The following is a 27990-nucleotide window of genomic DNA, read 5'->3' as shown; positions in this document are numbered from 1 at the left end:
GGGAGACTGTCGACTATATACCTTGGCCTTGAGAGCAGTAGTAAGAGTCTGTTTCTTTGAGCAAGTCTGAAACGATCCATTGTGAAGGGCCCACAAAGGCAGGATTCGCACTCACATCCGTATAAGGAACCACCCTAATGATGCAACCATCAGGGATCAAGGACCTGGCCTCTACCCCACTTTTTTTGCGAAGAAACACTTAAGTCAGCAGAAAGCAGTACTATATGTAAAGAGCTAAAACGCTTCATCTTTTAAGACGACTTCTCTGATCAACAACGGCAAATGTTTTAGAGCCTACTATACAGGAAACCGTGGGATACGACTTCTTGGGTAACCTGCTTTGGTCTGGTGCCCTTTGCTAGATTTCAGGTCTCTAATCTGAACCTCACCTCTTAGTTCAAGTCCTGCAATAGCCTTCAGTCTTCCCACTGACCCGTCCTTCCTCAATTTCTCTTCCAAGCTCCCTTTCCTCATCTCCACCCCTCACCCCTGCGTCAGACTCTCCCTTAGCGGTTGCTTTTTCACCCCTAGTCTCCCCTGTGCCCTGTCTCTTCCTCTCTCCTTCCTCCCTTCCTGTTTAGACGGCCTCAATTCTCTCTGGTTCCCAGGCGGGTCTGCTTTTATCTCCATACTTCAGAGAAGCCCCCTCTCCCCCTTGCCCCCATCCACTCTATTAAGCACAGCCCCCACCGCCCCCCCCCCCCAGCAGCGGCTCAGCCGTTGGAGGGGGCGTGGCCCCGCGAGTAACAGGTCTCCCGCCCCACACTCCGCGGGCCCGCGCGCAGACAAAGACATTCCACAGCCCCCGCCCCCTCCGCGCACTCGGCCAGAGGGGGAGGAGACACGTGTCCCGCTAGCGCCGAGTCACGTGGAAAAGAAAACGAACGGAGCCCGCGGCCACCCGCGCACGCGCACAGAGCTCTGGCCTGGCGGGCTCGGACGGAAAAAGGGAGCGGGGAGGCGACTTCTTCGGGCTCCGAGGCGGTGCGCAAGCGCCGTGGCCCGACCGGGGACTTTGTTCTCCGCGGAGAGACCCAAGGGCGGTGCCGGTGGCTGGCTGCGCACGCGCGCCGCCTCATTTCCGGTGCTCTCTCTCGCTGGGTCGCTCGGGTCGGCTTCAGTCGCCGTCGCTCCCGCTCTCCCACCCCCGCCAACCGCCGCTGGGGCCTCCGCCGCTGCCGCGTCGCTTCCTCGATCCCTCGATCGCACATCCTCCCCAATGCAGCGCCGGGACGACCCCGCCGGGCGCATGAGCCGGTCCTCGGGCCGCAGCGGCTCCATGGACCCCTCAGGTGCCCACCCCTCAGTGCGTCAGGCGCCGTCTCGGCAGCCGCCGCTGCCTCACCGGTCCCGGGGAGGCGGAGGGGGGTCCCGGGGGGGCGCCCGGGCCTCGCCCGCCACGCAGCCGCCACCGCTGCTGCCGCCCTCGGCCACGGGTCCAGACGCGACAGTGGGCGGTCCGGCGCCGACCCCGCTGCTGCCCCCCTCAGCCACTGCCTCCGTCAAGATGGAGCCGGAGAACAAGTACCTGCCCGAACTTATGGCCGAGAAGGACTCGCTCGATCCGTCCTTCACTCACGCCATGCAGTTGCTGACCGCAGGTGAGCCGGCCTCCGGGGTCCCTCGGGGGCGTCCGGGGGCACGGGAGGCAGCGGCTTTGTTCCGCTCGCTTCCCGCCCCCTCGGGTCCAAGGTAGTCGTGAACTCCCCTTCGCCTCTCCTCTTCATCCTCATGCTCGGGAGCCTGGATCCCACCTTCCCATCCCCGCGCAGGGGCGAGGGGGGGATTTCTAGGCTGCAGAGGAGGCCCTAAGGGGGCTTAGCGATCTCTTAGCGCAAAGATCTTGATGGATAGCGCCGAGCTCCCCGCCCCCTTGCCGACCCTTTCCCCTCCCACCCCTGGCAGCTGCCCGGCGCCGCTAGCGCTCCGATGCTTCCAGAAATGAACCTTTATCTCCCTCTTCCCCGCAAAGGGAAAGCTCTTTTGATCTCGGGTGGCGGCAGGCGCCTCAAGGGAGAGTGTAGGAGGTGAAGACAGCCCGAGCGGGGAGGGCCGGAGTGGGGGGCCGGGAGGGAGAGGCCAGGTGAGCCGGGGTGAGGCTCAGGTGCCCTGTCCAGCGCGTCGCGGTCGCAGGGGCCGGGGTGGGGGGGACTTAGCGGTCCTGGAGCTGAAGTTGCTCCGAGGCAGGAGCAACCTGTGGGAATTGGAGCTTGATGTTTCCCCACTCCGATTTCCGACTTCGGCCGATAAAATGATAATTGCTACGGAGCCGGAAGGTTGGATCCGTTTATTTTATACCGTGGGCTCATCCTTCAAGGAGAGGAAAAATAGCCCTAGAGACAGTGAAATGAGATGATTAGAGGGAGGGAAAAGGTGGTGTGCATGACATTTCCAGTGAGGTGGACAAAAATTGAGAGAAGTTGCACGACGCTTCTACCTGAAAGGCTTGGTCTTTTTAGTGTTTTCCTTTGGGCTTCAGGAGTGAAACAGAGGAGGAAGAGTAGGAGTCGTCTTTGTTCTCTGTCTGTAGACCAGCGCTCCTTTCCTGCTCGGCGCCGGCCAATCACCTAGTCGCTCTGATTTCTCCCTAAAGCCGTCTGTTTTGCTCTCACTTCTAGTTAAAACGTTTTAATAAGTATTTCTTATGATACCTAGATTCTATTAAGCGAGTAAAAATTCACAGCCTTCAACGCTGAATGAGTAGTTGGACTCTTTGGCAAGGTCGATAGAATGAACGGATGGTTATGAAAATATCATTTCCCTCCCTTTGTTCTCTATCTCCCAACATTGGTAAAGGGTCTTTACTTTTAAACACAATGAACAAAGCACGCAGTGCTCAAGAATAAAAATATTTCTATAAACTGCTTATATTTTCAGCTCAGTGCTTTGCTGTTCTGTAACACAGTCAGATTGTTTGAAACATTACCCGTTCATTGTGTCCTTCTGGCAAGCTCTTTGAGGGCAAAGATTGCCTTTTATCTTTATATTTTTCATACGTCTTGCATATAGCAAACACCAGGTGTTTGAATCTGAAAGCAAATACATGCAGATTTAGGAATGTCAGACTAAATGGTAAAGATTGATGTGGTAGTCTAGTTTTTATTTCCTCAAATCTTTAATCAGTCCAGATTAAAAGCGTGAAAATAGAGTAACAAACCTTCAAACTTGAAGTTGTTGGCTTGGGTTTGAAATTCTGACCATTAACTAGTTACCTGCTCCTAGGAAATTCTCTGAACCCCAGTAACCTCATCTGTAAAGTGGGATGGTGAGTTGTGAGGATTAAATGATGTCTAAAAGCACTACCTCAGTTCTTTGACCTTTTGACCTATTGTCAATAGATAGCACGTCACCACAGTTTCCTTGTAGTTGTAAATCCATGATTCTGAAAAAGGTATGAAAACACAAGGTGTTTTTTTGCCTTTCTGACCACATCAGGTGCCCAGCATGGTGTTTCTCTTTTAAGTAAAAGGTAGTTTCTTAGGATAAACATAAAAAACTATTGATCCTTAAAAGTTACTTATAATTTTCACGCTTCTCTCAGTGCGTAACTTCTGTTACAAGAGAGTGCTCTTTAACTTTTTTAACTTGGGCTCTTTTAATTTTTTTTTTTTTTTTAAGCAAACTGAAATTTTAATTGGAGAAATGGGATTGAGGTAATGCTGGCTTATTGAGAGAACAGATTTGGAATATATGGATACTTCTTAGCATGGATAAGTCTTGATGTATATTGGACCCAGCTTTTAAGGTATTTTTGAATGATCTGGAAAAGGGATTGTAATGAAGTCAACCAACTATGAGGAAGTGAGACTCTGAGAAGACAGACTGGTAGTATCTAAGCTCTGATAAGGATACATGTAAGAAAAATAGAGCTAACGTTTCTTGTGCCAGGCACTGGTTGAGCACTTTACATCAAATATTAAAGTCTTCATGACAATGCTTCGAGGAAGTTATCTTATCCTCACTTTTACAGATGAAGAACCAAAGCACACAGAGATTAAATACTGTGGCTAAGGTAACAAAATTAGGAAACGGCATAACTAGGATTTGAAGTCAGTCCAAGTCTGGATCCACACACCTTATCCTCTCTACCCCCACTATAGTACCAGCAACAAATTGAACTTAAAATATTTTGTACTAATTGGACAAAATATTAAAAGGAAATCTATTTGAATGCATCAGAGTGCTGGCTAACAGAGCAGTGAAGATGACGAGGCCAAGATACAGAAGAAGAAGGAAACAGAGAGCAGAGCCTAGCACTTGGGACCCTGACTCTTCCAGGTACCTCTACCCATTTCCCAAGAGGTGCCACAAGACCCAGACCACTCTTGCTTTACCACCACACAGCTCTCTGTCCCTTTCCCAGCTTTACTTTATTTTGCACTTATCAGCATCTGATGCACCATGTATTGTAGTTATGTGTGTGTTTGTTGACCACCCCTTCTCCTTCGTGGCTAGAGTGCCACCTCCACCAGGGCAGGGATCTTTTGTCTGCTTTGTTCACTGCTGTCTCTCCTGTTCCTTGAAGAGTGCCACACAGAGTGGCCTCTTACTAAATATTTGACAAATTAATATTCCTCTTCATTGCATGATAAAAAAATATCAACACAATTCTGAGGGATTTCGATTTTAAATATAGACTTCTGTATTAGCCAAATTGATATTCAACTATGATGACGATTAAAAGCAGTTGCAGACATGCAAGGGTTCAAGATACCCATGCTTGTTTTCTGAAACAAAAATAACATTATCTGTGTTAAATATTTACGTAATATACGTAAGGTGCTTTTATGTATATCAGTGTTCTTTTTCTGCTTCCTAAAGTTAGGAAAATGTATGTTAGTATAAATGACTCAGGAATAAGTAAGCATTTTTGAGTAGATTAACAATCCTCAGAAGATCTTGAAAGGATACTCAGAAATCTGTCTTCCAAAAGCACCCAGTGGAGAACATTTACAAAGTCTATGGAAACGTCAGAATAGTTAATTCCTGTATTTTATTTACAATATACTACAGAAATATATCTAGACGGTCCCATTTCATTCTACAGGGCTAGCAAAACCTATTAAAACCAGAAAAGTGGAATTGCAAAGGAATATAGATCAAGTATAGGTATAAGTATAAATATTAGGAAAGAAAGAAGCAGAAGTTATCACTATTTGCAATAACTTCGTCGTTATTTACCCAGGAACGTGGTCAGTGATGTGGCTAGTTACAAAATAAAGATGTACAGATCAGTAGGTTTCTGATACATGAGCAGTAGCCAATTAGGAAAGAATTGACGAAATGATCTCATTTTTAGAATACTATCAAATACCTGGGGATAAGCAATAAAAATGAGTTCAAAATGTATATAAATAATTATAACAAACAATAACAATAATATTTAACCTTTGTAGAGCATGTTAACATGTGCCATAAGGTATACTACTCATTAATTCCATCTTCCTTGACCATTCTGTGAGGTAGGAAGAATTTTTATCTCAATATTATAGATGAGGAATATTGGGATCACATATTATCAGTATGTGATAAATAAATTTTTACTGAAGGTGATAAAGGAAGATCTGACAAGAAAAATATGCCATGTCCTGGGCTGGAGTAGGGAGGTCAGGGAAGAACTGGTGTTATAAAGATGACAGAACTTTTAAATTAACATGTTGATTTTTTTGCATTTTCCAAACTAATTCCAGTTGGATTTATTTTTCCAACTTGACATGTTGACTATAAAGTAGCTGAAAGAGTAAATGAAGATAAATGAGAAAAAAAAATTTTGGAGACAGGAAAATAATGAAAACCTGCTACATTGACAACAATTAAGTCAAATAAGACTTAGGGCTTGAGAGGATGTGAATTAGAAGGAACTCTTAAACATTGCTGGTGGAAGTGTGAATTGGTACAGCCACTTTGGGTAACAGTTTGGCATTTCATCTGAAAGCTGAACATTCAAATGCCTTAAAATTCAGCAACACTATTCCTAGGAATATGCCCAAAGAAACTTTTGCACGTGAATGCCTCATTCATAAAGTGGTGCACCTTGTTCACAGAATGGTGCAACTTGTTTCATCATTGGCTGGATACCGTGAGGTTTTCAAAATGAAATATGTATACAACAGTGAAAATGAAAAATACAGTGACATGCAACAATAGGGAAAAATCTTGGAAATTTAATGTTAAGTGAAAAAGTAAGACCCGTAAGGCGTCATACGTGCAGTACAATACTATTTTTATAGAACATAATACTAGCAAGGTTAACTAAAATATTGTTAGCGTACATATTTCTCTGATAAAGCATTTTTTTAACAAAACTAAACTTGTGTTTATCATACTACTCAGCAATTGCACTCTTGGGCATTTATCCCAGAAAAATTAAAGCTTAGGTTCACACAACACCTTTACATGAATGTTCATAGAAGCTTTATTCATTTAGCCAAAAACTGGAAACAAACCATATGTCTCAAATAGGTGAATACTTAAACTGTAGTACATCCATACCATGGAATACTATTCAGCAATAAAAAGTGAATTAGTGATAACTGCAACAACTTAGATGAATCTCAAGAGAATTATGATGAGTGAAAAAAGCCAATCTCAAAAGGTCACATACTATATAATTCCACTAATTTAACATTCTTGAAAAGACAAAATAATAGAGATGGAGAACAGATTAGTTGATGAGGGAGAGATGGAGGGAGGTGACTGTGGCTGTAGAAGCGTAGCACGAGGGTTCCTTGTGATGGAACTGTTCTGTACCTTGACTGTGGTGGTGGTGACATGAATTTGATTAAATTCCATAGAACTAAACACACGCACAAAGAAGTGCATGAAAAATGGTGAAATCTGAGTAAAGTCAGTTGTGTTCATGTTAATTTTGGGGTTACAATATTGTATTATTGATATGCAAAATATTATGAAGAACACTGGGTGAAGGGTATATGAGAGCTCTTATTTTTTAAAACAACATATAAATCTACAAGTATCTCAAAAAGTTGTTTTAAAAAAGCCCTAAACTCTTAAGTTGTGCCCTAAGAAGAGATTTGGGAGACCATGGTCAATATGCCGTAAGAGAGTTTGCCACTATCCTGAAATGTGAGAGTTGAGCTCTTTAGAGGGCTCCTAACTCAGGCTTTGGGGGATTTTTTGAACCAATACCCACCATCAGTCAACATTGTATGCAAGATAGAGTGTGTTTTTTCTGGGGAGCTAGCCTGTAGCTTTCAGATTCTCAAAGGGGCCCATGACCCAAAAATAATTAAGAAACCTATTGCTTTGTGCTCTTTCTTAAAACAGTAAGTAATTTGATAAGTAAAAAGAATAGAAATTTTTAAATACAAAGATAGTAAGCTTAGTGGACTTGTGATTCCAAAAGGTGGTGCCAACAGAAAAGGTATAGGACAGAGAATTATAAATTTGAGAATGATAAAGTCGCATGAATCATTGCGGAAATTTGGAGATGTTGATAGTCCATTTCTTTCACTCAGTAAACGTTTCTAGATGCCTGTTGTGACTGAGGCATTGTACTAAGAATGGCAGACACTCAGTTTAGTGATGGAAGGGGTCTAGAAATCATTAACAGGGGAAGGAGTACTGTGGTTAGAAGTATGAACCAAGTGCATTGACAGTCTAGAGGATGGCGTGACCCCTGACCTTTTGAAGCACATATCCTATGACTCTTGCCCTCCTACAAACACTATCTCTGGACACCTGAAAGCTTGACCATTGTCTTCCTCTTTATGCAGCCTTTATCATATGTTCAGTTAATGAATGTAGTGGTAATCTGTTTAGTTAAGCCAGTCCAGTTGATAAAATTTGTATATAATTTTTACAGACTTCTCTAGTATTAACATTTCATGTTCATTAAATCTCTCTCTCCTCTTTTATCTTCCTTTTTAAAAGTAAGAAGGGAAGACTAAGAGAGGTCCAATGACTTGGCCTGAGGTCACACACAAAGCATGTAACAGAGTTAGGAGTTAAACTCAGTTCTGTCTAGCTTCAAAACCCGTGCTTTTTGCTCTGAGACAGGCATTTAAGAAGCAGTCCTCATCCTTCGGAGCTTACAGTCTGGTTGTGATAGGACCTACCAAAAACGGAAAAATTAAGTTACAGTAAAAGAGTAAAAGAAATGCCACAAGATAAGTTGAATTTGCTGACTGATGTAAAGAGTAACCTGAGTTTAAATACTTGCTCTGTCGCTATTTAGTTGTGTGATCTTGGACAAGTTATATAACTTTTCTGAGCCCAGGGCTCTTTACCTATTAAATGAGGATATTTCTGGTTATAAATACAAAATTCCAGACATGTAAAAGGCACTGGATATAAGATAGGATTATTGTAGACATCTGGCTAGGAAATGTGGGTCCCTCTATGTGTTGTTTACACCTGAGCTTTTCTTTCTTAGGACATCCAGCGTCTCCCGAGGCCCAGGCAAAGATCATTCAAAGGAGTCAGTTTCAACAAAGTTGTCTAGAAGTACTTTTGCCTGAGGGCAAGCCATTTTGGTGAAGCTTCTCTTTGATTTTTTTTTTTCCTTCCCATTACAGCCTGCTCCTAGCTCTCCAAGAGAAGTGAGGCCAAGGAGAGAAATATAGAATTGAAAAGAAAAAGAAAAGCGAGATCAGGCAACTGAACATCTGAGGCACCCACAGAGCCCTTTCATTGCTTTTAGCACATGACAGTGTCTAAGGGTATAAACTTCCTAGAATTTTACAAAATCAGCTCACTCTTATTTAAATAAAGTGCCCCCTTCCCCTACAATCCCCTCGTTGAGAGGCAATAATAAAAGCATGAGGTTTGAAGTTAGAGAAAATCTGGGTTTAATCCTTATTCTGGTACTGTAACAGCTTTGTGGCTTAGAGATTTAGCTTCTCTGAGTTTGTTTCCTCAATTATAAGATGGGGATAGTACCAGCTACCTCACTGAGTAATTTTTTAGGATATATGAGGTAATATTTGTACAGTATTTGAGACATAGTAGGCACTGAATGAATGTTCAGTCCTTCCCCTTCCGGACATGGAAGATGACCCTCTTGAAGGCTCGGGTTGCCTCTTAGTCTTTTGTTTTGTCTGATAAACTCCTCCTGATTCTCTCTTTTCAGTTCTGTTTTATTTAAATTGTTATTCTTTGAATTCTCTAAAAATACTTTAATATTGTTTTTTAAATTGTGAGATAAATTGGAAAGGGATTCTATTTAAGATCTGACTAGTTCAAAATATTGCAGAAGGATCCATGTTATAGAAAAGCCTTAAATTCACAGGGTGCATTACAATGCATATAAACAAACCTTTCTGCTGGGTTCAATTTTTGCAGCCCTGCTTCCTGTAGGAGTACAGCAGATTAACAGACTTTGAGTCTTATCTTCCTGCACTGACCAAGTAAAGTTTCTGGAAAGTGGTATAAAATGCAGCTGAAGGGTCTAACTAGATGATAGCAATTAGGATACACAGGGACATAGATAAAATGAAGTATGTAATTTGTTCTACTTTTTCTTTTTTTTTAAGGAAGATTAGCCCTGAGCTAACATCTGCTGCAATCCTCCTCTTTTTGCTGAGGAAGACTGGCCCTGAGCTCACATCCATGCCCATCTTCCTCTACTTTATATGTGGGATGCCTGCCACAGCATGGCTTGCTAAGCGGTGCCATGTCCGCACCTGGGATCCGAACTGGCAAACCCTGGGCCGCCAAATCAGAATGTGTGAACTTAACCGCTGCGCCACTGTGCTGGCCCCTGTTCCACATTTTTAGAATCTCTTCAGTGATGTTTTCAGATCAGAAATGTGACTTGTTCCTTTAGGACGTTTGATGGTTAAGCACCCAGTTTTCCAGCCTGGAAGCTCAAGAGGAGAGGTATACAGAGATGGTAGTCTCAAAACTAGTGGCTAGAAAAAGTTACTATTAGCAGTAGGTGGGAAGGGGTGGAGGTCAGGATATACCACCAGGAAAACAGCAAACAAACAGGATGTTGAATGAAGCATTTAGTCTGTTAATTTTAAGGTCAAATTTGTTTTCTATTCCAAGCAGTGAAACATAGGAGTGTGAAGAGCACTGTCATTTACTGTTCTTCTCATAGGAGTAAAGGTTTAGTTAAGAATATTTACCATATGCTGGGCCTGGCCCCGTGGCGTAGCAGTTAAGTTCGAGCGCTCCACTTTGGTGGAAAGCGGCCTGGGGTTTGCCTGTTCAGATCTCCGGAACGGATATACGCACTGCTTCTCAAGCCATGCTGTGGCAGGCTTCCCACGTGTAAAGTAGAGGAAGATGGGCACAGAAGTTAGCTCAGGGCTCTTCCTTAAAAAAATAATCAATATAATGAGCAGTATTAATTGTCAAAAAGACAGGGAGTATGTGCTCTTGGGCCTGAGTGGGCCAGTTAGCTCACCAAATACTATAACATCTGAAATTAGGTTGTTTAATAAACAGAACTCTTGAGTTTGAAATTCTGAACTCTTATGAAGTCTGTCAGAGTCAAAATAACTTTCTTTCATCTGTGTACGTCACAGCTGAACTTAGTCTGAACAGTTATTTTTAAACTAACAGTTAAAGGTGTAGATTTGCAGAATGTGTTTGAGGTAGTATATCTGGATACCTTTAAACCACTGGTTTTCAAAGTGTGGTTCCTAGGCCAGCAATACCAGCATCACCTGGTAACTTGTTAGAACTGTAAATCCCTAATACAAATCCCAGGCTGGAGTTGGGGCCCAGCAGTCTAGTTTAACAAGTCCTCCAGGTGATTCTGATGCAGGCAAGTTTGAGAACCTTTGCCTTAAAGTTGTAGAAGATAGAAACACAATGTGAGAATATTATGAGGAGAAAATTCTGTGTTATTTAGAATGTTCCAGTGATTTTAGGGAGTATCAATTTCTTATTTTGACTGCTCGCAGTGCACTATATAACCTTTTAGTTTTTGTTCATTGCCTGCACACTTTGCCCCGTCTCTGTTGGTACTCTTGTCACTTTACTTAACTGTGCTTCATGGCCAGCTTCATAGACTGGGAACTAGTGTATAAACCTAGTGAAGATGGGGACCATATCTGACTTGTTCTCTTGTATCTCCTGTGCTTTGCAGGATAGGTGCCTGGTTCTTAGTAAATGTTGCGTAGAGGTTAATGATCATACCTGTATCTCTCCCTTCATCTGCCTCTCCACAGGAAGCTCTCAAACTTGCAATCACTGAATGAATGAAATTCCCCAATGATAGGAAATTGTTTTGGATATTCAAGTTCTTTCTGATGAAACTGTCTTTACCTGCGAGTTCAAAGTATCTTGGTGCATTTTTTTTTTTTTACTTTAGGACATAAACTGAATTTGGGCTAGATAATGTTGACTGTATATTAAGCTCTTCCTAAGAAATGGGCTTTAATTAGCGTGTGTATATATGTTATTTTATTGTCTTTATAGCAACCTCATGAGGTATATATTGCCTCCATTTCACAAATAAGGAAACCAAAATTCAGAACAATTAAATAACTTTTCAGAGTTCACGCAACTAGTGAGTGGCAGAGTTAAGAGCCAGGTCTTTCAAACTTTTAGGGGCTACTACAATCCAAAGCACCACTGTCAAAGTAGGATTTTAACTGAACACTCCATCATATAGTTAAATTACTGACTTTTGTTTCTTCATAAATATATGACTTTGTGTTTTTTCTTGGTGCAGATTTTTTATTTTTTTAGTCCATTTCTTTTCCCCATCCTCACCCCATTAGTCTTGTAAAAATCCATTTATTCTTAAGAAACATTTGAATGTGTCCCATGTACAGTCTTCAGGTGGGGGTGGAAGAGCAAACTGCTATTGTTAGAAGCAGGCTTTGGGTTTTCTAGTCGGCTTCGTATAACTTTGGTGCTTTCAGCCAGTCTGTATCTGAAATTAGCACATTCTTCTGAACTATTTGGTCTCATTATACAGCACTCCATGTTATTGCTGTAAGCAGACTTGGAGATTTGCCTTTATTTACCAGAAGAAAAGTAAATTAAATTCTATTTGTCCTATTCAGAAATTGAGAAGATTCAGAAAGGGGATTCAAAAAAGGATGATGAGGAGAATTACTTGGATTTATTTTCTCACAAGAACATGAAGTTGAAGGAGCGGGTACTGATACCTGTCAAGCAGTATCCCAAGGTAAGGCAAAAAGTGCCTCACTTCTTTGAGTTATCTTTGTAGATGCAAGAGTCATGGGCTGTAATAAAGACTTCTGGAGATTGTGATGTATCAGAAACTTAAGCCTGTGAAGCTTCTCTCATACTTGCAGTACCTGTTTTTGGCAGTTGAAACATCTAAGTCCATAACTAATAGCTTAGCTACATCCAGGAAGGAAATATAATCATCTTTTTGTTATCAAAAAGAGTTTCTTGGGGCCGGCCGGGTGGCGCAGCAGTTAAGTTCACATGTTTTGCTTCGGCAGCCCGGGGTTCACTGGCTCGGATCCCAGGTGCAGACATGGCACTGCTTGGCAAGCCATGCTGTGGCAGGTGTCCCATGTATAAAGTAGAGGAAGATGGGCACAGATGTTAGCTCAGGGCCAGTCTTCCTCAGCAAAAAGAGGAGGATTGCAGCAGCTGTTAGCTCAGGGCTAATCTTCCTTAAAAAGAGAGAAGAAAGTGTTTCTTTCTCAAATGTTTGTTCAGGCTCCAAGTTCAAAGGAAAAAAAGTGAACCCCGAGGAGTTGCTCTCTGTCAAAAGATTGACCTGAAATCTAAATAAAGGAAATATAACACAAATCCTTGACTGGATGAGTTAATTTTATTTCTTACTCAAAGTTTTACTTTTAAATAAATGCTTTCTTCTTCTTCTCCTCCCCTCCTCCCTCTCTCCTCCCCCTTCTCCACCCTCGTCTGCCTCCTCCCTTTCCTCCTTCTCCTTTTCCTTCTCCTCCTCCTCCTTTTTTCCTTTTTTTGGGAAAGCAATCAGTTATATTTAGTTTACTAAACCAGTGCTACCAAAGGTGCCATATGTCTCTTCTGTTCTGAGGTAACTGCCTTAAAAATGTTTATGTATGTTAAAGTACAAAGAGAAGTAAAAAGGGTTACAGTGTGATATTATGGAGGGAGCACCAGACTACATCAGGAAACCGGAATTCAAGTCTAGGAACTGCCACTTTTAGTATAACCTTAGGCTAATTACTTCATCAGAATATCCTTCAGTAAAATGGAAATGGTAATACTCTATTTTAGAGGGTTGTTGAGGACAAATGAGATAAATACACACGGAAATGTTTTATAGGACCATATGTATTTAGAAATCTGTTTTTATTTTCTGTCAGTTCAATTTTGTGGGAAAGATCCTTGGACCACAAGGGAATACAATTAAAAGACTGCAAGAAGAGACTGGTGCAAAGATTTCTGTTTTGGGAAAGGGCTCGATGAGAGACAAAGCCAAGGTAAGCTCACGTTAGTGAGGCAAGAGGATACCTGCATACCTTTTCAGTAGCCAGAGTCCAGTATGGCTGCCTTATGGGAGCCAGCACTTGTATATGTACAGAGTGTGACTCCTTTAAATTAGCGTTGGATGTTAACAGATTATAGACCAAATTAATTTACTTGATTGGCAACCCTGGAAGAGCCAAGGTGTGCCCTGGTGATTGTTTTCTTCCTGACTTTTGACTGCATAGTAATGGAAACAGCAGTAGCGACTTTGGCATTAGTAAGCGTATCTGTGAAAGCTTGGAAGGAGGTTCTAAAACTTAGCCAGACTAAAGACAGTAAAATGTGAACAGCATATTCCTTTTCTGGTAACATGGGAAAGTGAGAACAATAGTGTTGTGAGTGCAGGTGAATCTGAGGATTAGTTAGCTGGTTTGTTTTACAGCCAGCTGGAATGTGAGGCCCACTAAAAGAAAGTATTCCAACAGAAACTCCAAGCAATCCTGACAGCAGAACCTAATCTTTGTTTTTTCCATGCCATAGCCCCATACTCTTTGTAAGTGCCAAGAAACTTCCCACCAAAACAGAACAGTCTTAGCCTTCTAGGATCAGCTTTTTAAATGAGACATACTGCTGCAGCCTAAAAACTGACTCAGGCTTCCTTTTATGCAGCCTAATTGATGAACATTGTTTTCTCAGACCCTCTTCTTTTGTCCAGTCACATTTCTCACTAGATGAATACAGTCAGGGCTGAGGTTTGTTATTCTAGCTAATGAGATTTCCTTCTCTTTGTCCTGACTACTTTCCTCCCCTAGAACTTGAGTTCCCAGACCATTTACGCAGATAAGAAGAGCCTGGTGATTAACAGCTCTGCCTGGGATTTAAAAGCAAATATTTGGCAATGAATGAATGAATGAATGAATGCTTGACAAGTGCAGTTATCTGCATGGAGACCAGTATTAAGTTTGTCTCTTCTATACCTTGTAATAAGAACTCCAGTGAATACATGGGGGATTCAAGACAACAGTTAACTTTTAGCAGCAGACCAATTGCAGATTTAGCAGGTTGTCTAAATTACTATTCTCCAGAGCTTTTTTACTTTCTTCCTACACTTTTATTGCTTTTCTTAGATGTTGAGGTTATTTCTTGATGTTCCTTTTCCCTTGAGGTGAAGGTATCATTTTCTAATCCGTGTGATGTGATGTTTTTCTCTGTTTTCCATAGGAGGAAGAGTTGCGCAAAGGTGGAGACCCCAAATATGCCCACTTGAATATGGATCTGCATGTCTTCATTGAAGTCTTTGGACCGCCATGTGAGGCTTATGCTCTTATGGCCCATGCTATGGAGGAAGTCAAGAAGTTTCTAGTACCAGTAAGGAAATCCATATCCTATGTCTTTTGAGCAAGAGAGATCTGGGATTTTGTGCTGTTGCCAAGGCAGGGGTTATCAACCAAGTTCTCTGATAACCCGAAATTGCATACCAAATTCTGCATTTGTGTTTGTATTTCTGAGGTCATCCATTACTTGTACCTAGTTCTCAAAGCACTGTGCCCCAAGGCCACTCTACCCTTCCTTGTCCAGTGTGGTTTTAATTGTATACCAGTATCTGTTGTCAGTATCCTGAATCCACATGTGTCTGGGAGGCTAACATCTGGTTAACAAAGATTTATCAGGGTCTTCACTGAGCTGAGTATTTTGGTACTAGTGTGTAACCGAGAGGTTATGATAGGAAAATGAGTAAGAGGGTCATAAACCTCCTGCATTCAAGGGTTTGTGTTCTAGACACTAAAGAGTCTAGAGGATAGTAGCAAGAAGCTTATATACTTAAAGTGTTACTGGATTAAATTCTGACCTGGGTACATGTAGGGCTTTCTCTCCTGAAGGAGTTTGCTCAAGTAGAGTTTGATTTGAAGGAGGCTTGATTGTTACAAGCTTGACTGTTGATGATGTTGAAACAAACTGATGTGCAGCTCCGTTCAGAATATAACTAAGGCCCAGAAAGAGTTGAGACAGACCATGTTACCTGTCACGTTTCAGAGGGTTCGTTCTTTGAATAAGTAGAAAATGATGCAATTTTGGCCTTTTTAGCAAGCCCTGGTGGTTGTCAGAGTTAACATACGACTGTTGAATATTTAATAACCACGGGAGAATCTGGAACCTTAGGAAGCATTTGGAATACTATTCAACTAGAATTGAGTAAGCATCATATTTCTTCACTAAAACTAAGGGGAGGTGAGAGAGAGTTCTAGGTTTTCTTGTCTATGTAAAATGAGGGAGTTGGAAGTAAATGTGTCAGAGGATGTGAGAATCGGTAGAGCAAAAATTTATAGGCAGTGTGTGCCTCTAATGCTGAGCTCCAAGGCTGCCAGCACTATCTCAGATGCCTCAGCAGCTGCTTCGCTTCCAAGTACTCATCATTAGAGTGTTCACTCTGAAACAGCCAGTTTAAAACATCCCAGAGAAAAACTCAGAGCTGGCAAATTTTCCCTTGAGGGAGTTCTTTTTACTCTTTTTGAGGTGTTGTATCGAAGCATCCTGAGCCACTCAGTTTCTGAAGGACCACAGGGGAATGGTCATCTCCTCTTTGTCATCAGTCTCAGCATATTTCTCAAAAAGGATAGGTTTTCAAGGCTCCCATGTAAGTGGATCTTCGAAAAAGATGCCTGCCTGGAAGATCTGGGTTTCCTCAGTGTTGATTTGGCAGTTGGAAGAATCTGAGCAAATGGACTGTCGCTGGTCACTTGATTCTCCAGTGTGAGTCTCAAGGAGCAGTAATGTGTAAGGTAGGAGGAAGTGAAGAGTTGAGTGGGGCATTTCTCTGTGGTGACTAGAATCTTCTGTTCTTGAAGCTGTGTCACCTGGGATATATAAAAATACTTCAGGTAGTAAGACTGAATGGCTCTCATCAGGAAATATGTGAAAAGATTTGCAAATGGTATTTGACTCAGTTCTTCCTTCTTGTGAAGAAAAAAAGTGAGCCTATTTTTGCATCCATGACCAGAGTCCTCCATTTTCCCCATAGAACCATTAACTGTACCAGAGAGGCTTCCTGGGATGGTAGGAAGAGCACTGGACTGGGAGCTTTATCTGCATCATCTTGGACAAGTTGTTATTTCACTTTCTGAGCCTCAGTTTCCTTGTTCTTCCCAAACGTTTGTTCCCTATCTGGTAGATGCCTAATACTGTGCCTTGGGTCTAAAGATACAGGAATGGTTCCTGAAGAGCTTACAGTCTAGTGAGAAAGACAGATAATTCTAGAAAGATGTGGTAAGTGGGTAGGGAAAACTATGTGGTGCTTTGGGTAAAGTGAAGGAAGTAGGGGTGGTGGCATCAAGGGAAGGTTTTTCAAAAGAGGTAATATTTTAGACTGTCTTGTGAGAGTGAGTGCGAGTTCCTCAGTTGGACAAAAAAGGCAATATAGTCTAATGATTTAAAGCCTAGATTTTGGAGACAGGTAATTTTTTTTTTCTAATAGTTCATTTTATTTTAGTAAGATTTTCTTCTATAATGCCAAAATAGGCTTCTTACACATTGTAACTTGATTTATCTAATTACATTCCAGTAATGAGTTAAAAATGAAATTGAACTCAGGACTAACAAGTTTTGCTTTTTAAAAATGTAGTTTCCATAAAATAAGTTTTATAGAAATTTAAATATAAAAAGTTAATGCAGTGATTTCAGCTTACCAGGATTGAAGATTCTTTGCTTTGTGAAAGCTTTTATATATTCCTTTAGTAAGTGATGTTTAAAGGTAGCCTAAAAATGTTATATGGGATGTTTTTTATAATGCACCTGTCTGATTCTGTCAGCAAGTAATAATCTACAATGCAAAAATTACTGAAAACGTACTCATCATGCCTTGCAGAACTATGGGACTGTGTAGCTTAAATTTAAACAGAGTTCTAAAGAAATTATTTAAGACATAGAATCAAGATGGAGGTATTCTTGGCCTTCCAAGTTAGTGAAGACTTTAATGCCTTTCGATACATTTTTAAAAATACATTTTAGATGATAACGAAGAGACCTGTAGAAACATAGGTTTCATTGTACTTCTTCAAGTTATAGTCCATGTCCAACAAAATAGCAACATTTCATGAAAAATGGGTAAATATGATAGATGATATAAAAAAATGTGTAAATATGATAGATAATAGAGTATTCTTTATGCAATTCATAATAAAGTCCTTAATTTGGGAAAGTTAGAACATGTCTTGACTGTCATGTGTGAGATATAATTTACCAGGAATTATTCAACATGTGGCATTTTAGCTAATGGGGTGATATTTGCTTTGGTAATAATTGGACTCAAGGGGCATCTAATCTGTTTTCTGCAGGCTTGTTAGGAAAGATGTCATAAGAATACAGTAATAAATGTTCAGTAAATTCACAGAACTTAAATTGTTAGTAAATAGGTGAGTCTTTTAATAAGTTCACCTGGGGGCTGGCCCCATGGCCGAGTGGTTAAGTTCGCCCACTCTGCTTCAGTGGCCCAGGGTTTCGCCAGTTCGAATCTTGGGCGCGGACATGACACTGCTTTTCAAGCCATGCTGAGGTGGCATCCCATATGCCACAACTAGAAGGACCCACAACTAAAAATACACAACTATGTACCAGGGGGCTTTGGGAGAAAAAGGAAAAATAAAATCTTTCAAAAAAAAATGTTCACCTGTATTAAAACTGTATATATGAAATGAAAAAGTTACAGTGTTTGTGACCTCTAATAAAATTCTCTGGCTTTGTTATAATAATAGTTAAATTAAGTATTGGGCCGGCCCCGTGGTGCAGCAGTTAAGTGCGCACATTCTGCTTCTCGGCAGCCCACGGTTCGCCGGTTCAGATCTTGGGTGCAGAGACGGCAGTGCTTGGCAAAAAGCCATGCTGTGGTAGGTGTCCCACGTATAAAGTGGAGGAAGATGGGCATGGATGTTAGCTCAGGGCCAGTCTTCCTCAGCAAAAAGGTGAGGATTGGCAGTAGTTAGCTCAGGGCTAATCTTCCTCAAAAAAAAAAAAAACTTTTGAATATTGATATGTTTTCAAGTTTACAGATGAACATGATTAAAATATATTTAAAGTAAAGTGTATTTAAAGTAAAATGTTACTTCAGAATACCTAGATTTGTAAATTTGTGAAAACATACTTTCGCTTAGAGGAGTACTGGTGGATTAAAGAATTTGGAACACTGTTCTGAAAATAAGAAACAAAATAATCTTAAGGAAAAACAAAAATAGAGACTATATATAGTTATTAAAGTTTTTAACACTTCATACCAGCAGACATAAGCAGGCTTAGGGTATAAAGGAAACTATTGAAAGCAAAAGAGAAATATATCATATTTCATGATAAAGTTAAGTATTTTTTCTACGTTTCTATTTTGGCACTCATCTGTTTCATAATCTAGCTGTCAAGAACTAATTGCTCATCTTGAAACACTCATTGATGTATTTCATTGAAGGGTTAGAGTTCTTATTTAGACTTTTCATCTTCAGTCTTTGGATCTGATTATACTAATGCCTATTCCCAAAAATACAGTGCCCTCACTATATTCTCAGTGATTGACGGTTGTGTGCTTCTAAGGGTGGTGCTGAGGCTCTGGCGTCAAGACAAGTTTGAGGGAGACTGGTAATTCTGAATTCACATCTAGTCTGCCACTTAGTAGCTCTGTGTCCTTAGGCTGGTTACTTAATACTTCCTGAATCTGTTTTCCCAGCTATAAAATGGGAAGATCTGCCTACTTACTTCAGGGTTATTTTGAAGATTAAACTGAAAAATCTCTATAAAGCTTGTTATATAGTGCCCAGTGCATAGAGCTTAATTAGTGGTAGTGGCTTTTACTATTCTGGGAAGAGGAAACTATTTGCAGGAATGGTTGTGTAAGAGTATGCCAGGTTCTGAACTACAGGTTGTTCAGCATGGCTTGAAAGGAGGTGATACCTGGAGAGCTAGGCAGGGGCCACATCGTAAAGAGCTTCATCTGAATAATGGGTCTGCCAGCAAGACTTTCCTCAAAGTGATGGACAGGTAGGCTACCATTTGACTTCAGAGAATGAATTACCTGAGTCTTCATCTGGACTGTCAAAGCTGTTCTTAGGGGCCGGCCCGGTGGTGCAGCGGTTAAGTGCACACGTTCTGCTTCGGCGCCCTGGAGTTTGCTGGTTCGGATCCCGGGTGCGGACATGGCACCACTTGGCAAGCCATGCTGTGGCAGGTGTCCCATATATAAAGTAGAGGAAGATGGGCACAGATGTTAGCTCAGGGCCAGCCTTCCTCAGCAAAAAGAGGAGGATTAAAAGATTAGCTCAGGGCTGGTCTTCCTCAAAAAAAAAAAAAAAAAGCTATTCTTAGTTTCCAAGGCTCATGTGGGCTAGATGACTTCTCAGCAGAAGGTGGAGATATTGTACAACACTCCTCATTATCTTTCATTCGCAGGATATGATGGACGATATCTGCCAGGAGCAGTTTCTAGAGCTCTCCTACCTGAATGGAGTACCGGAGCCCTCTCGCGGACGTGGGGTGCCAGTGAGAGGCCGGGGAGCTGCACCACCTCCTCCACCTGTTCCCAGGTAAAAATAATGGAGACTATCAGAAATAGGATGTAAATTTGACTGCTAATAGCATCTCTCTCTTAGTGATGCTCTTATCTCCAACTTGAATGGGGTCTCAGGATTTGTATGTTATATCAAGGGTGGAATTCTAGATCTTGGGCATTTTGGCCATAGTCAAGTGCAGCAGTCCTGCCAAAACTTTTGTCTTTTGATTTTGGACAGTTCTAGCATTTTTAAATGGTCTCTCACTTTAGAATTTTATCTTTTCTGACTGACTTCTAAGGAGTGTTGAGACTCTGCAAGGCAGTCCACTGATGAGACATTCACAGGTCCACTGTGGGAACTGGAGTGTCTTCCAGTGTGGGTCCTTTACCCACCTCTACATTTCTCTTTGTTTTAATAATAGTCTATCTAAGACATCATAAAACCTGTCTAGCTCCGGAGTTTGCAAACAAATGTGAACACAAAAGTAGCCTATTCATAAAAATCTCCATTTAAAATAAACTTTCTTTTTGCAGGGGCCGTGGTGTTGGACCACCTCGGGGGGCTTTGGTGCGTGGTACACCAGTGAGAGGAGCCATCACCAGAGGTGCCACTGTGACTCGAGGAGTGCCACCCCCACCTACTGTGAGGGGTGCTCCAGCACCAAGAGCACGGACAGCAGGCATCCAGAGAATACCTTTGCCTCCACCACCTGCACCAGAAACATATGAAGAATACGTAAGTTTGTACAGTGTACCATTTCCCAATACCTAGAAGGTTGCCAGAGGAAGTTGACGTAGGTGTCAAACTTGGCCTTGATGTAGGTGGCAGGGACTGCTTGTAAGATACAGAATCTTCCTTCTTCTCTTGCAGTGAATGTTAAACTATGATAAGATTTTTCCATTTTAACCATGATTTACTATGTGTATGTAGATTGAACAGGAAATAAGCTGGGCTTGATGTACAGTGTTTTACTAAGGGTCTTCCACTGCTCTACTGATAACACTGAAGTTCAACTTTATACCTTATTTCCCGCCCTCACTTGAAGGGGTTTTTTTATTTAATTGGTTGTTTTGTTTCAGTTTTTAAAAAATAATCCTTTCTGTCTTGACTCTTCCACAACAGGTGTTAACATTTTGGAGGGGAATTCCTGTTCTTTTCATCCAGAGCCTGCTGCACTCGCATGGGATATAGTTGTCTTCCCTCCGCTCTGTGATTCTGACTTTGTATTGCATTTTGTTCGTTCTAGGGATATGATGACACATATGCAGAACAGAGTTATGAAGGCTACGAAGGCTATTACAGCCAGAGCCAAGGGTGAGTCAGGCAATAAGTGTTGTTTCATGTCCTAGGGGTGGGTGGAGGGAGTTGGAGGAACTGAGAGGTTTAGGTAAGCACACCTCTAAGGAAGAATAAGGCTCACCTTTTGAGGGTATCTCTGCTTTTAACATCTGTAAGGCACATACCTGGGTCTGCAAGTTTGTATAACTGTGAACCTTAAATTGTAGTGCAGAATCTGGGACTAGCAGATGAAAAGTTCCTGAGCTGTAACTACATAGAAACAAAGGGAAAAATGCCTTTAAATTGTTTGGATTTATTATTAAAAAATACCACAGCCACATTAAAGTTGCATAAAAGTTTAAAAGGAAACTAGAATCCCACTACCATAACTTAGGTTCTTTTCTGCACTTTTCTTAAAAAATGTTTTTTGTGTATGTGTCTTATCGGTGATTCATTGAAAGGGAGTCTCCTCATTCTATAGTGGGGACAAAACAGTTCTTTTTATGTTTGTTTATTTGTTCCAGTGAGCCCTATGAATATATGTGTATATACACTGTGGTTAAGATGGCAAATTTTGGATTGTGCCCTTTCACTTTAAATTGTGTGGTATCCATTTTTCTTTGGTGTAGTTGTCACAGTTTTTTTTATGAGTACGTAGTATATGCATGTGTGGAAATATTTTGTGGTTTGGAGATGGGGCAGAGTGAGCATTTTCCTGTGTTACATGCACAGTAAAATGACTGAAATATGGAAGTATTTGGGAGAAAGGTGAAACTGAAACGTAGTTGCTATATAGCTCTCTAACACCCTGTCTTTGGCTTTCAGGGACTCAGAATATTATGACTATGGACATGGGGAGGTTCAAGATTCTTATGAAGCATATGGTATGTCTTTATTTCTGTGGTGGGGCAGAATGTGCAAGTAAGTGCCTGAGAGAATGCTGGTGACTGGGTTATTGGGGGTCAGACAGTCATATACCTAAGGGGAAACGTTTAGAAGGCCAAGATGTTGGTAGATATGACAATAGGAGTCCTCCTCTTATTTAAATTTTGGGGTGTGTAGTAGAAAGAGGGACTCCTAAAGTGAGGTAGGGGTGCTATGCACATGTCCTAAACCAGGGCTCAGGTCCAGCTTGGCCTGGTTGCAGCAGAAGACTTTTAAGCTGATGTTTTTTCTTACTTTAGGCCAGGAGATGGCTATGCCTGAGTTATGTTGCTGGCCCTTTGCTGCTGATACCTAGGCCATATTGGTGGATAATAAGAATTTAATCATATCCAACTCTACTCTTCTGCCCCACCTCATTTTAAAAAATAACTTTGTATCTCATTGGAGAGAATCTCAATGTAGAGGACATAGTAGTTGAAAGGGATCTAGATACCTAGATGGTAGCTAGCCAGAGCAAGTTAAGGGCAAGAAGAGTGTCTGTTAGGTTCAGATTAGAGGCTGTAGGGGCCAATTCAGCTCAGTACTGGCACCAAACTCCTTATTGTCTTGGAGACATCTCAACTAAGTACTTGATCCCAAGAGAGCTAGAGGCTGGAATGGCAGCAGGACCAAACTGCCTTCACTGAGGTTTGGTTGAAAACATATTGCTCAAGAGTGTCCTCAAGAGCCAGTTATGGCTCTGTGTTAATGGGCCCCAGAGGGAGTGCCACGTGGCAGTGGATGCAGAGAGCAGTGTTTTAAATGTGAGGTATTTTCAACATACCTAAAGGAATTCCAGAGTCCTTGGCAAGAGGCTCGGCACTTGACAGTTCATCTTGAGATACTAGTTGACAGTCTCACCTTAGCCCTAGCTGGAAAAGGGAGAGCTTCTTAGGGCCTCCCCCTGACAGACAAACAGCTCGACTCCTCAGCACAGTAGGTAGTAGCCAATCAGCTGCTTGTCCAGGGAGACAGTTTTTACCAATTTCAGCTAAATGGTACTGGACAGGTGCCATCAGTAACACTGCACTGCTCATATGCCACTATTTAGAAGGGCAGTGTGATTGCCCCCGGGTATTTCCCTCCATCCGTGAGGCAGCACAATGAGGCCTCTGTATGTGTTTGACTAAATTGCATTTCTGTTTTGCTGGAGAAAAGACTGGACTGAAAGAGGCAGGCTGCTCCTTGTGCTCCTGGTATGATGTTGCCACAGTTCATCTGTTCTGATTTCTGCCTTTATAAACAGAATTAGAAAAATAAACTGTCTTGTTGGTAGCCAAAAGCGACTTGGACAGTGATGGACATATCTATTATACTAAGGGTATAAATAGGCTTAGATAGGGTTCTGTGCGAGTTTAGATCTACTCATGGGCTTTAGACCTATAGTGATGGAGGCAGATGTTTGTGAATGTAGGCAGCTGGAGAACTACTTAAGGAATGAACTGGCATGGACAAAGTATGGGGGTGAGTGGAACAAATAAACTTATGAAGCTTATAAAACTCATTTTCATAAGAGGTCAGCTCTAGAAGTAAGTAATCGTCTCCCTCAGGCTTTTTCCTGTCACAAAGGAAAACCATTGGAGAATGTCAGCCATGTTGTCTGGTGTTTCTGGACTTTGTGGCATAAGAAAGGAGATAATAAATTCTCCTTATCAGTGCTGTAAACAAATTTGGTTTTACTTCCTTCCACCAGAGTGGTAGACCAGCTCTGCTGTGGTAGGGGGCCTCATGAAATGTGCCCCTTGCTTACTTCTCCACAGGGAAGCCAGACTTGCTGTTGGATGGAAAGGGAGCTACCTCCTTCTGATTTGAAAGACTTCGAGATGTTGTCACTTTACCTGAAGCTGTCTGCTAGATTGCTGTGGGAACAGGAAAGGGCACTGCAGACCCACCAAGATGGATTTCCTCACTGTCTCAAGCAGTGTTGGGTTTATCGAGGTTTAGGGACTGGAGTATAGATCATGTTGCCTGTGGGGAGCCTCTTTGCTGGAGATTACTTTAAGCCCTTTCTGAAATGTTTCCTTTTGTCCGTCCACTCAGAGCTGCCCTACAGTTGGGAAATTGCCTAAGCTGCTCAGGAGGGCCAAGCAGAGTGAAAAACAAAGACCACCTGGGAAGTGGCAAGACATGGGAAGCAAAGCAGTGTTTTTTGGTGATCTTTACTGGATGACTTGCCCCTGCTCATCCCAAAATGCCTTTGGCACATAGTTTATAACTGTTGTTGCTTTCTCTACAGGCCAAGACGACTGGAATGGGACCAGGCCGTCGCTGAAGGCCCCTCCAGCTAGGCCAGTGAAGGGAGCATACAGAGAGCACCCATATGGACGTTATTAAAAACAAACATGAGGGGAAAATATCATTTATGAGCAAAGTTGTTACTGATTTCTTGTATCTCCCAGGATTCCTGTTGCTTTACCCACAACAGACAAGTAATTGTCTAAGTGTTTTTCTTCGTGGTCCCCTTCTTCTCCCCACCTTACTCCATTCTTAACTCTGCATTCTGGCTTCTGTATGTAGTATTTTAAAATGAGTTAAAATAGATTTAGGAATATCGAATTAATTTTTTAAGTGTGTAGATGCTTTTTTCTTTGTTGTTTAAATATAAACAGAAATGTACCTTTTATAATAAAAAAAAGAAGTTGAGTAAAAAAAAACACCACAAACCTGTTAGTTTCAAAAGTGACATTGCTTGCTTAAAGGTTCTGAAGTTAAGGCTTGTTAACTTTATCTTAGTTTTGATTTGAGGCATCCCGTAAAGTTGTAGTTGCAGAATCCCAAACTAGGCTACATTTCAAAATTCAGGGCTGTTTAAGATTTAAAATCACAAACGTTAACGGCAGTAGGTGCCACCATGTAAAAGTGAGCTCAGACGTCTCTAAAAACGTTTCCTTTAAAAGCACATGGCGGTTGAATCTTAAGGTTAAATTTTAATATGAAAGATCCTCATGAATTAAATAGTTGATGCAATTTTTAACGTTAATTGATTTAAAAAAACAACAAAATTAGGTTTGTAAAACTGACTTTTTCATTATGTGGGTTTTGAAATCTAGCCCCAGACATACAGTGTTGAGAGATACTTAGTGGGGAGTAGGTTTTGAAGAGGCTGATTGGGGGAGAGGGGCTGGCCACCTGAATTGAATTTGATGCAGAGCTTTTTAGCCATGATCTTTCAGTAATAGTACTAATAATTAAAATTTTCAGTATTTAAAAAGACAAAGTATTTTGTCCATTTGAGATTCTGCACTCCATGAAAAGCTCACTTGGACACGGGGGCCAAAAGCTAATGATTTTCTTAAGTTGACGGTTGTCAATACTGAACTGTTGAAAGGTAGTCAGTCAAGTATGTCTCAACACTAGCATGATATAAAAAGGGACACTGCAGCTGGACGAAAAAGGAATCAAAATCCACTTTGTACATAAGTTAAAGTCCTAATTGGATTTGTACCGTCCTCCCATTTTGTTCTTGGAAGATTAAATGCTACATGTGTAAGTCTGCCTAAATAGGTAGCTTAAACTTATGTCAAAATGTCTGCAGCAGTTTGTCAATAAAGTTTAGTCCTTTTTTAATCAAAGTAAATGTGATGAATTGTCATTTTTTTGGGTGGACAATAAAATAGTTTTCTCTTTCAAATAAATTTAAATTAACTCTAAAGTTAATGGGCTTGTTAAAAGTTGGAGACATTCTTAAAAGTGGTGGGGGGGATTTTATTTTAAGTTTACCAAAAAAAAGTTTATGGAGTTGTTAAGTTTTAGTTTAAAAATAACCAAAGCTTTTTCACCCCCTGGAAGTTGTTGAAAACAGTTTTATCCAATCCTATCACAACTCTAATTTCTGAAGAGAGAAAGCCCACTAAGCCGAAACTTGGAATGGTTTCCATCCATAGGCCTCAGTATTTAAAGTGCCAGCTACTCTAGTTTGCACCTTCTGTAAAGGCCCTAGGTGGCCCCAAGAGTGACGCGAAATAATCTCTGTGAGCTTGGAAAGGGATAGCACCACCTGCCTTTGATAAAACAATTTAGCAAACCCTGGATTCCCTTAAGGGTTTCCCTTCCAATCCCAGAAATGCTGTTAACCAGTCAGCTGGGCGGGGGCAGGATCTGGCATGCTAGGCTGGCCCTGAACTCCCTCTTGAGAGACCAAGAGAGGAAATGATGGAATTGGTTGACCCTGTTTCCACTCCTCTGTGTTAATTCTCAGGTTCTCATGCCTTCCCTAAGGGAGCCACCTAAACTGCTCGGGGGTGAAAAATCCTCTTGTATGAAGTGCCAAGCTGCCTGCAGCAGTGCATGATGGACATTTTTTTTCTTTTTAAAACACACCAACAAAAAAATGTATTTGTAGATTGTGATAAAGTGTAAATAACTGAATTTTCAACCATGGTTTGAAGTCAGCTTTCAGGGCATTATGTCTTGTTTTGATGAAAAGAGATCACTCTATACCCCCCTTTTTAAAGGAAAATTATCGCAAGAGAATCAGGATGTGTAAAGCTAACATGCATCGCAAAAAACCAAAGGTAACCTAAATGTCTGATTTTAATAGCACATATTTCTCTTTTACATAAACTGTGACAGCAACTTGCATAAACAATTCTTTAGCTGTTAATTTTAATGTTAAAACTTTGCAAAACTTGTTTAATAAAAATAGCTGTAAAAAGAAAAACCATATGCTGCCGCATAAATTAGCCATAACTCTTAATAATCCTGCCCATCACAAGTGAACTGTAATGTAACCTGGGCACAAAGTCTGACATCTTAAATGACACATTGTAAAATTTCAATGACTGTAGTTTAGACCTGCTGCTCCCCAAAGTAAAGCTTTCTGCTCAGCTATTTTAAAATGTACAAAGATGAGCCCCTCTAGGTCCCCCATATTGATATTCACAATGAAATGTTACTTAAAATTTCTTTAAAGTTGCATGTCTCTCTCCTGTAATGTGTAAACTGCATGCAGGATCTCTATCTTTTATTTTGTATGTCTTTAAAACTCCCTCTTCAAACGACTGATCTCTTGCTTCTCCATTTTCAGGTAATTGAAAACTCCTGAGACATTTTCTGGAGTAGAATGGGTAGTGAAGACCCATGTCAGGTATGTTAAGGTGGCTTTTTATTAAGGATGTGAGACTTTAACTATAAAACAGTTTTGCCAGGAGGTGGCTTGGGAGGTGATCAATGGGCAAATCTTTCTTTCATGTCATTTCTACCATATTTACAACATGACCGTGCTTATATATTGGTTTACAGTCCATAGTGAATTTACTTGTAATGACCAGATAGTGTCTGTTTATAGCTTTTGAATCCCACTCTCTCCTGTCAATAACCTGGTGAGGCAGTATTTCATTTGGAGTTCGTTAGTAGTGAGCAACCAAGTGACTGGCTAATGTAGATAAAAAGGAATTGATTGTAAGGATGTCAGGAGCTCAGAGATTTAGTGTGAAGGCTAGAAAATCTGGCTTGGGAACCAGGGTGGCTGCAGAGAACTGGAAACGGTAGTGGTAGACCATAGGAATGGTCCTGAAGCCAGGACTAGCTGCTTAGGCACTATTGCTGGAATAAGTAAACTCTAGCCACGTTGGTTTCTTTTTCTCTCTACTCAAGATTCGAATTCTAGGGAGGTAATGTCAGCCTGAGTCACATGTCCCAATACTTGACCAGTATGCAGTAAAAAAATAAATAAATAAAATAAGGGCCGGCCCAGTGGCACAGCGGTTAAATTCACACGTTCCACTTCAGCAGCCTGGGGTTCGCCAGTTCGGATCCCAGGTGTGGACGTGGCACAGCTTGGCAAGCCATGCTGTGGTAGGTGTCCCACATAGAAAGTAGGGGAAGATGGGCACGGGTGTTAGCTCAGGGCCAGTCTTCCTCAGCAAAAAAAGGAGGATTGGTGGCAGATGTTAGCTCAGGACTAATCTCA

The 27990-nt window shown here is 41.4% G+C and overlaps 1 protein-coding gene across 4 annotated transcripts in view; it reads left to right on the top strand.

Annotated features, from left to right (window-relative positions):
* Positions 1–819: 819 nt before the first annotated feature.
* The window catches only part of KHDRBS1 (KH RNA binding domain containing, signal transduction associated 1), a 37263-nt gene continuing 10092 nt past the window's right edge, over positions 820–27990 (top strand). For 3 of the 4 annotated variants that reach the window (XR_002805587.2, XR_011436473.1, XR_011436472.1), the window contains exons 1-10: positions 821–1601; positions 11985–12109; positions 13251–13367; positions 14575–14721; positions 19777–19910; positions 20411–20612; positions 21124–21191; positions 21981–22039; positions 24316–24508; positions 27106–27165. Coding sequence is in view for 1 of the 4 variants with exons in the window: in XM_023634506.2 (XP_023490274.1) it covers positions 1220–1601; positions 11985–12109; positions 13251–13367; positions 14575–14721; positions 19777–19910; positions 20411–20612; positions 21124–21191; positions 21981–22039; positions 24316–24413 (1332 nt within the window). In the remaining 3 variants the exon portion in view is untranslated. Of the gene's footprint in view, positions 1602–11984; positions 12110–13250; positions 13368–14574; positions 14722–19776; positions 19911–20410; positions 20613–21123; positions 21192–21980; positions 22040–24315; positions 25657–27105; positions 27166–27990 lie in introns of those variants that run through there. The other variant, XM_023634506.2, reaches the window with a different exon arrangement.

This window comes from Equus caballus, chromosome 2 (genome assembly GCF_041296265.1).
Source record: "Equus caballus isolate H_3958 breed thoroughbred chromosome 2, TB-T2T, whole genome shotgun sequence".
Lineage (NCBI taxonomy): Eukaryota > Metazoa > Chordata > Mammalia > Perissodactyla > Equidae > Equus > Equus caballus.
The sequence above is the reverse complement of the archived record's forward strand: the minus strand, read 5'-3'. Positions and strand labels throughout refer to the sequence as shown.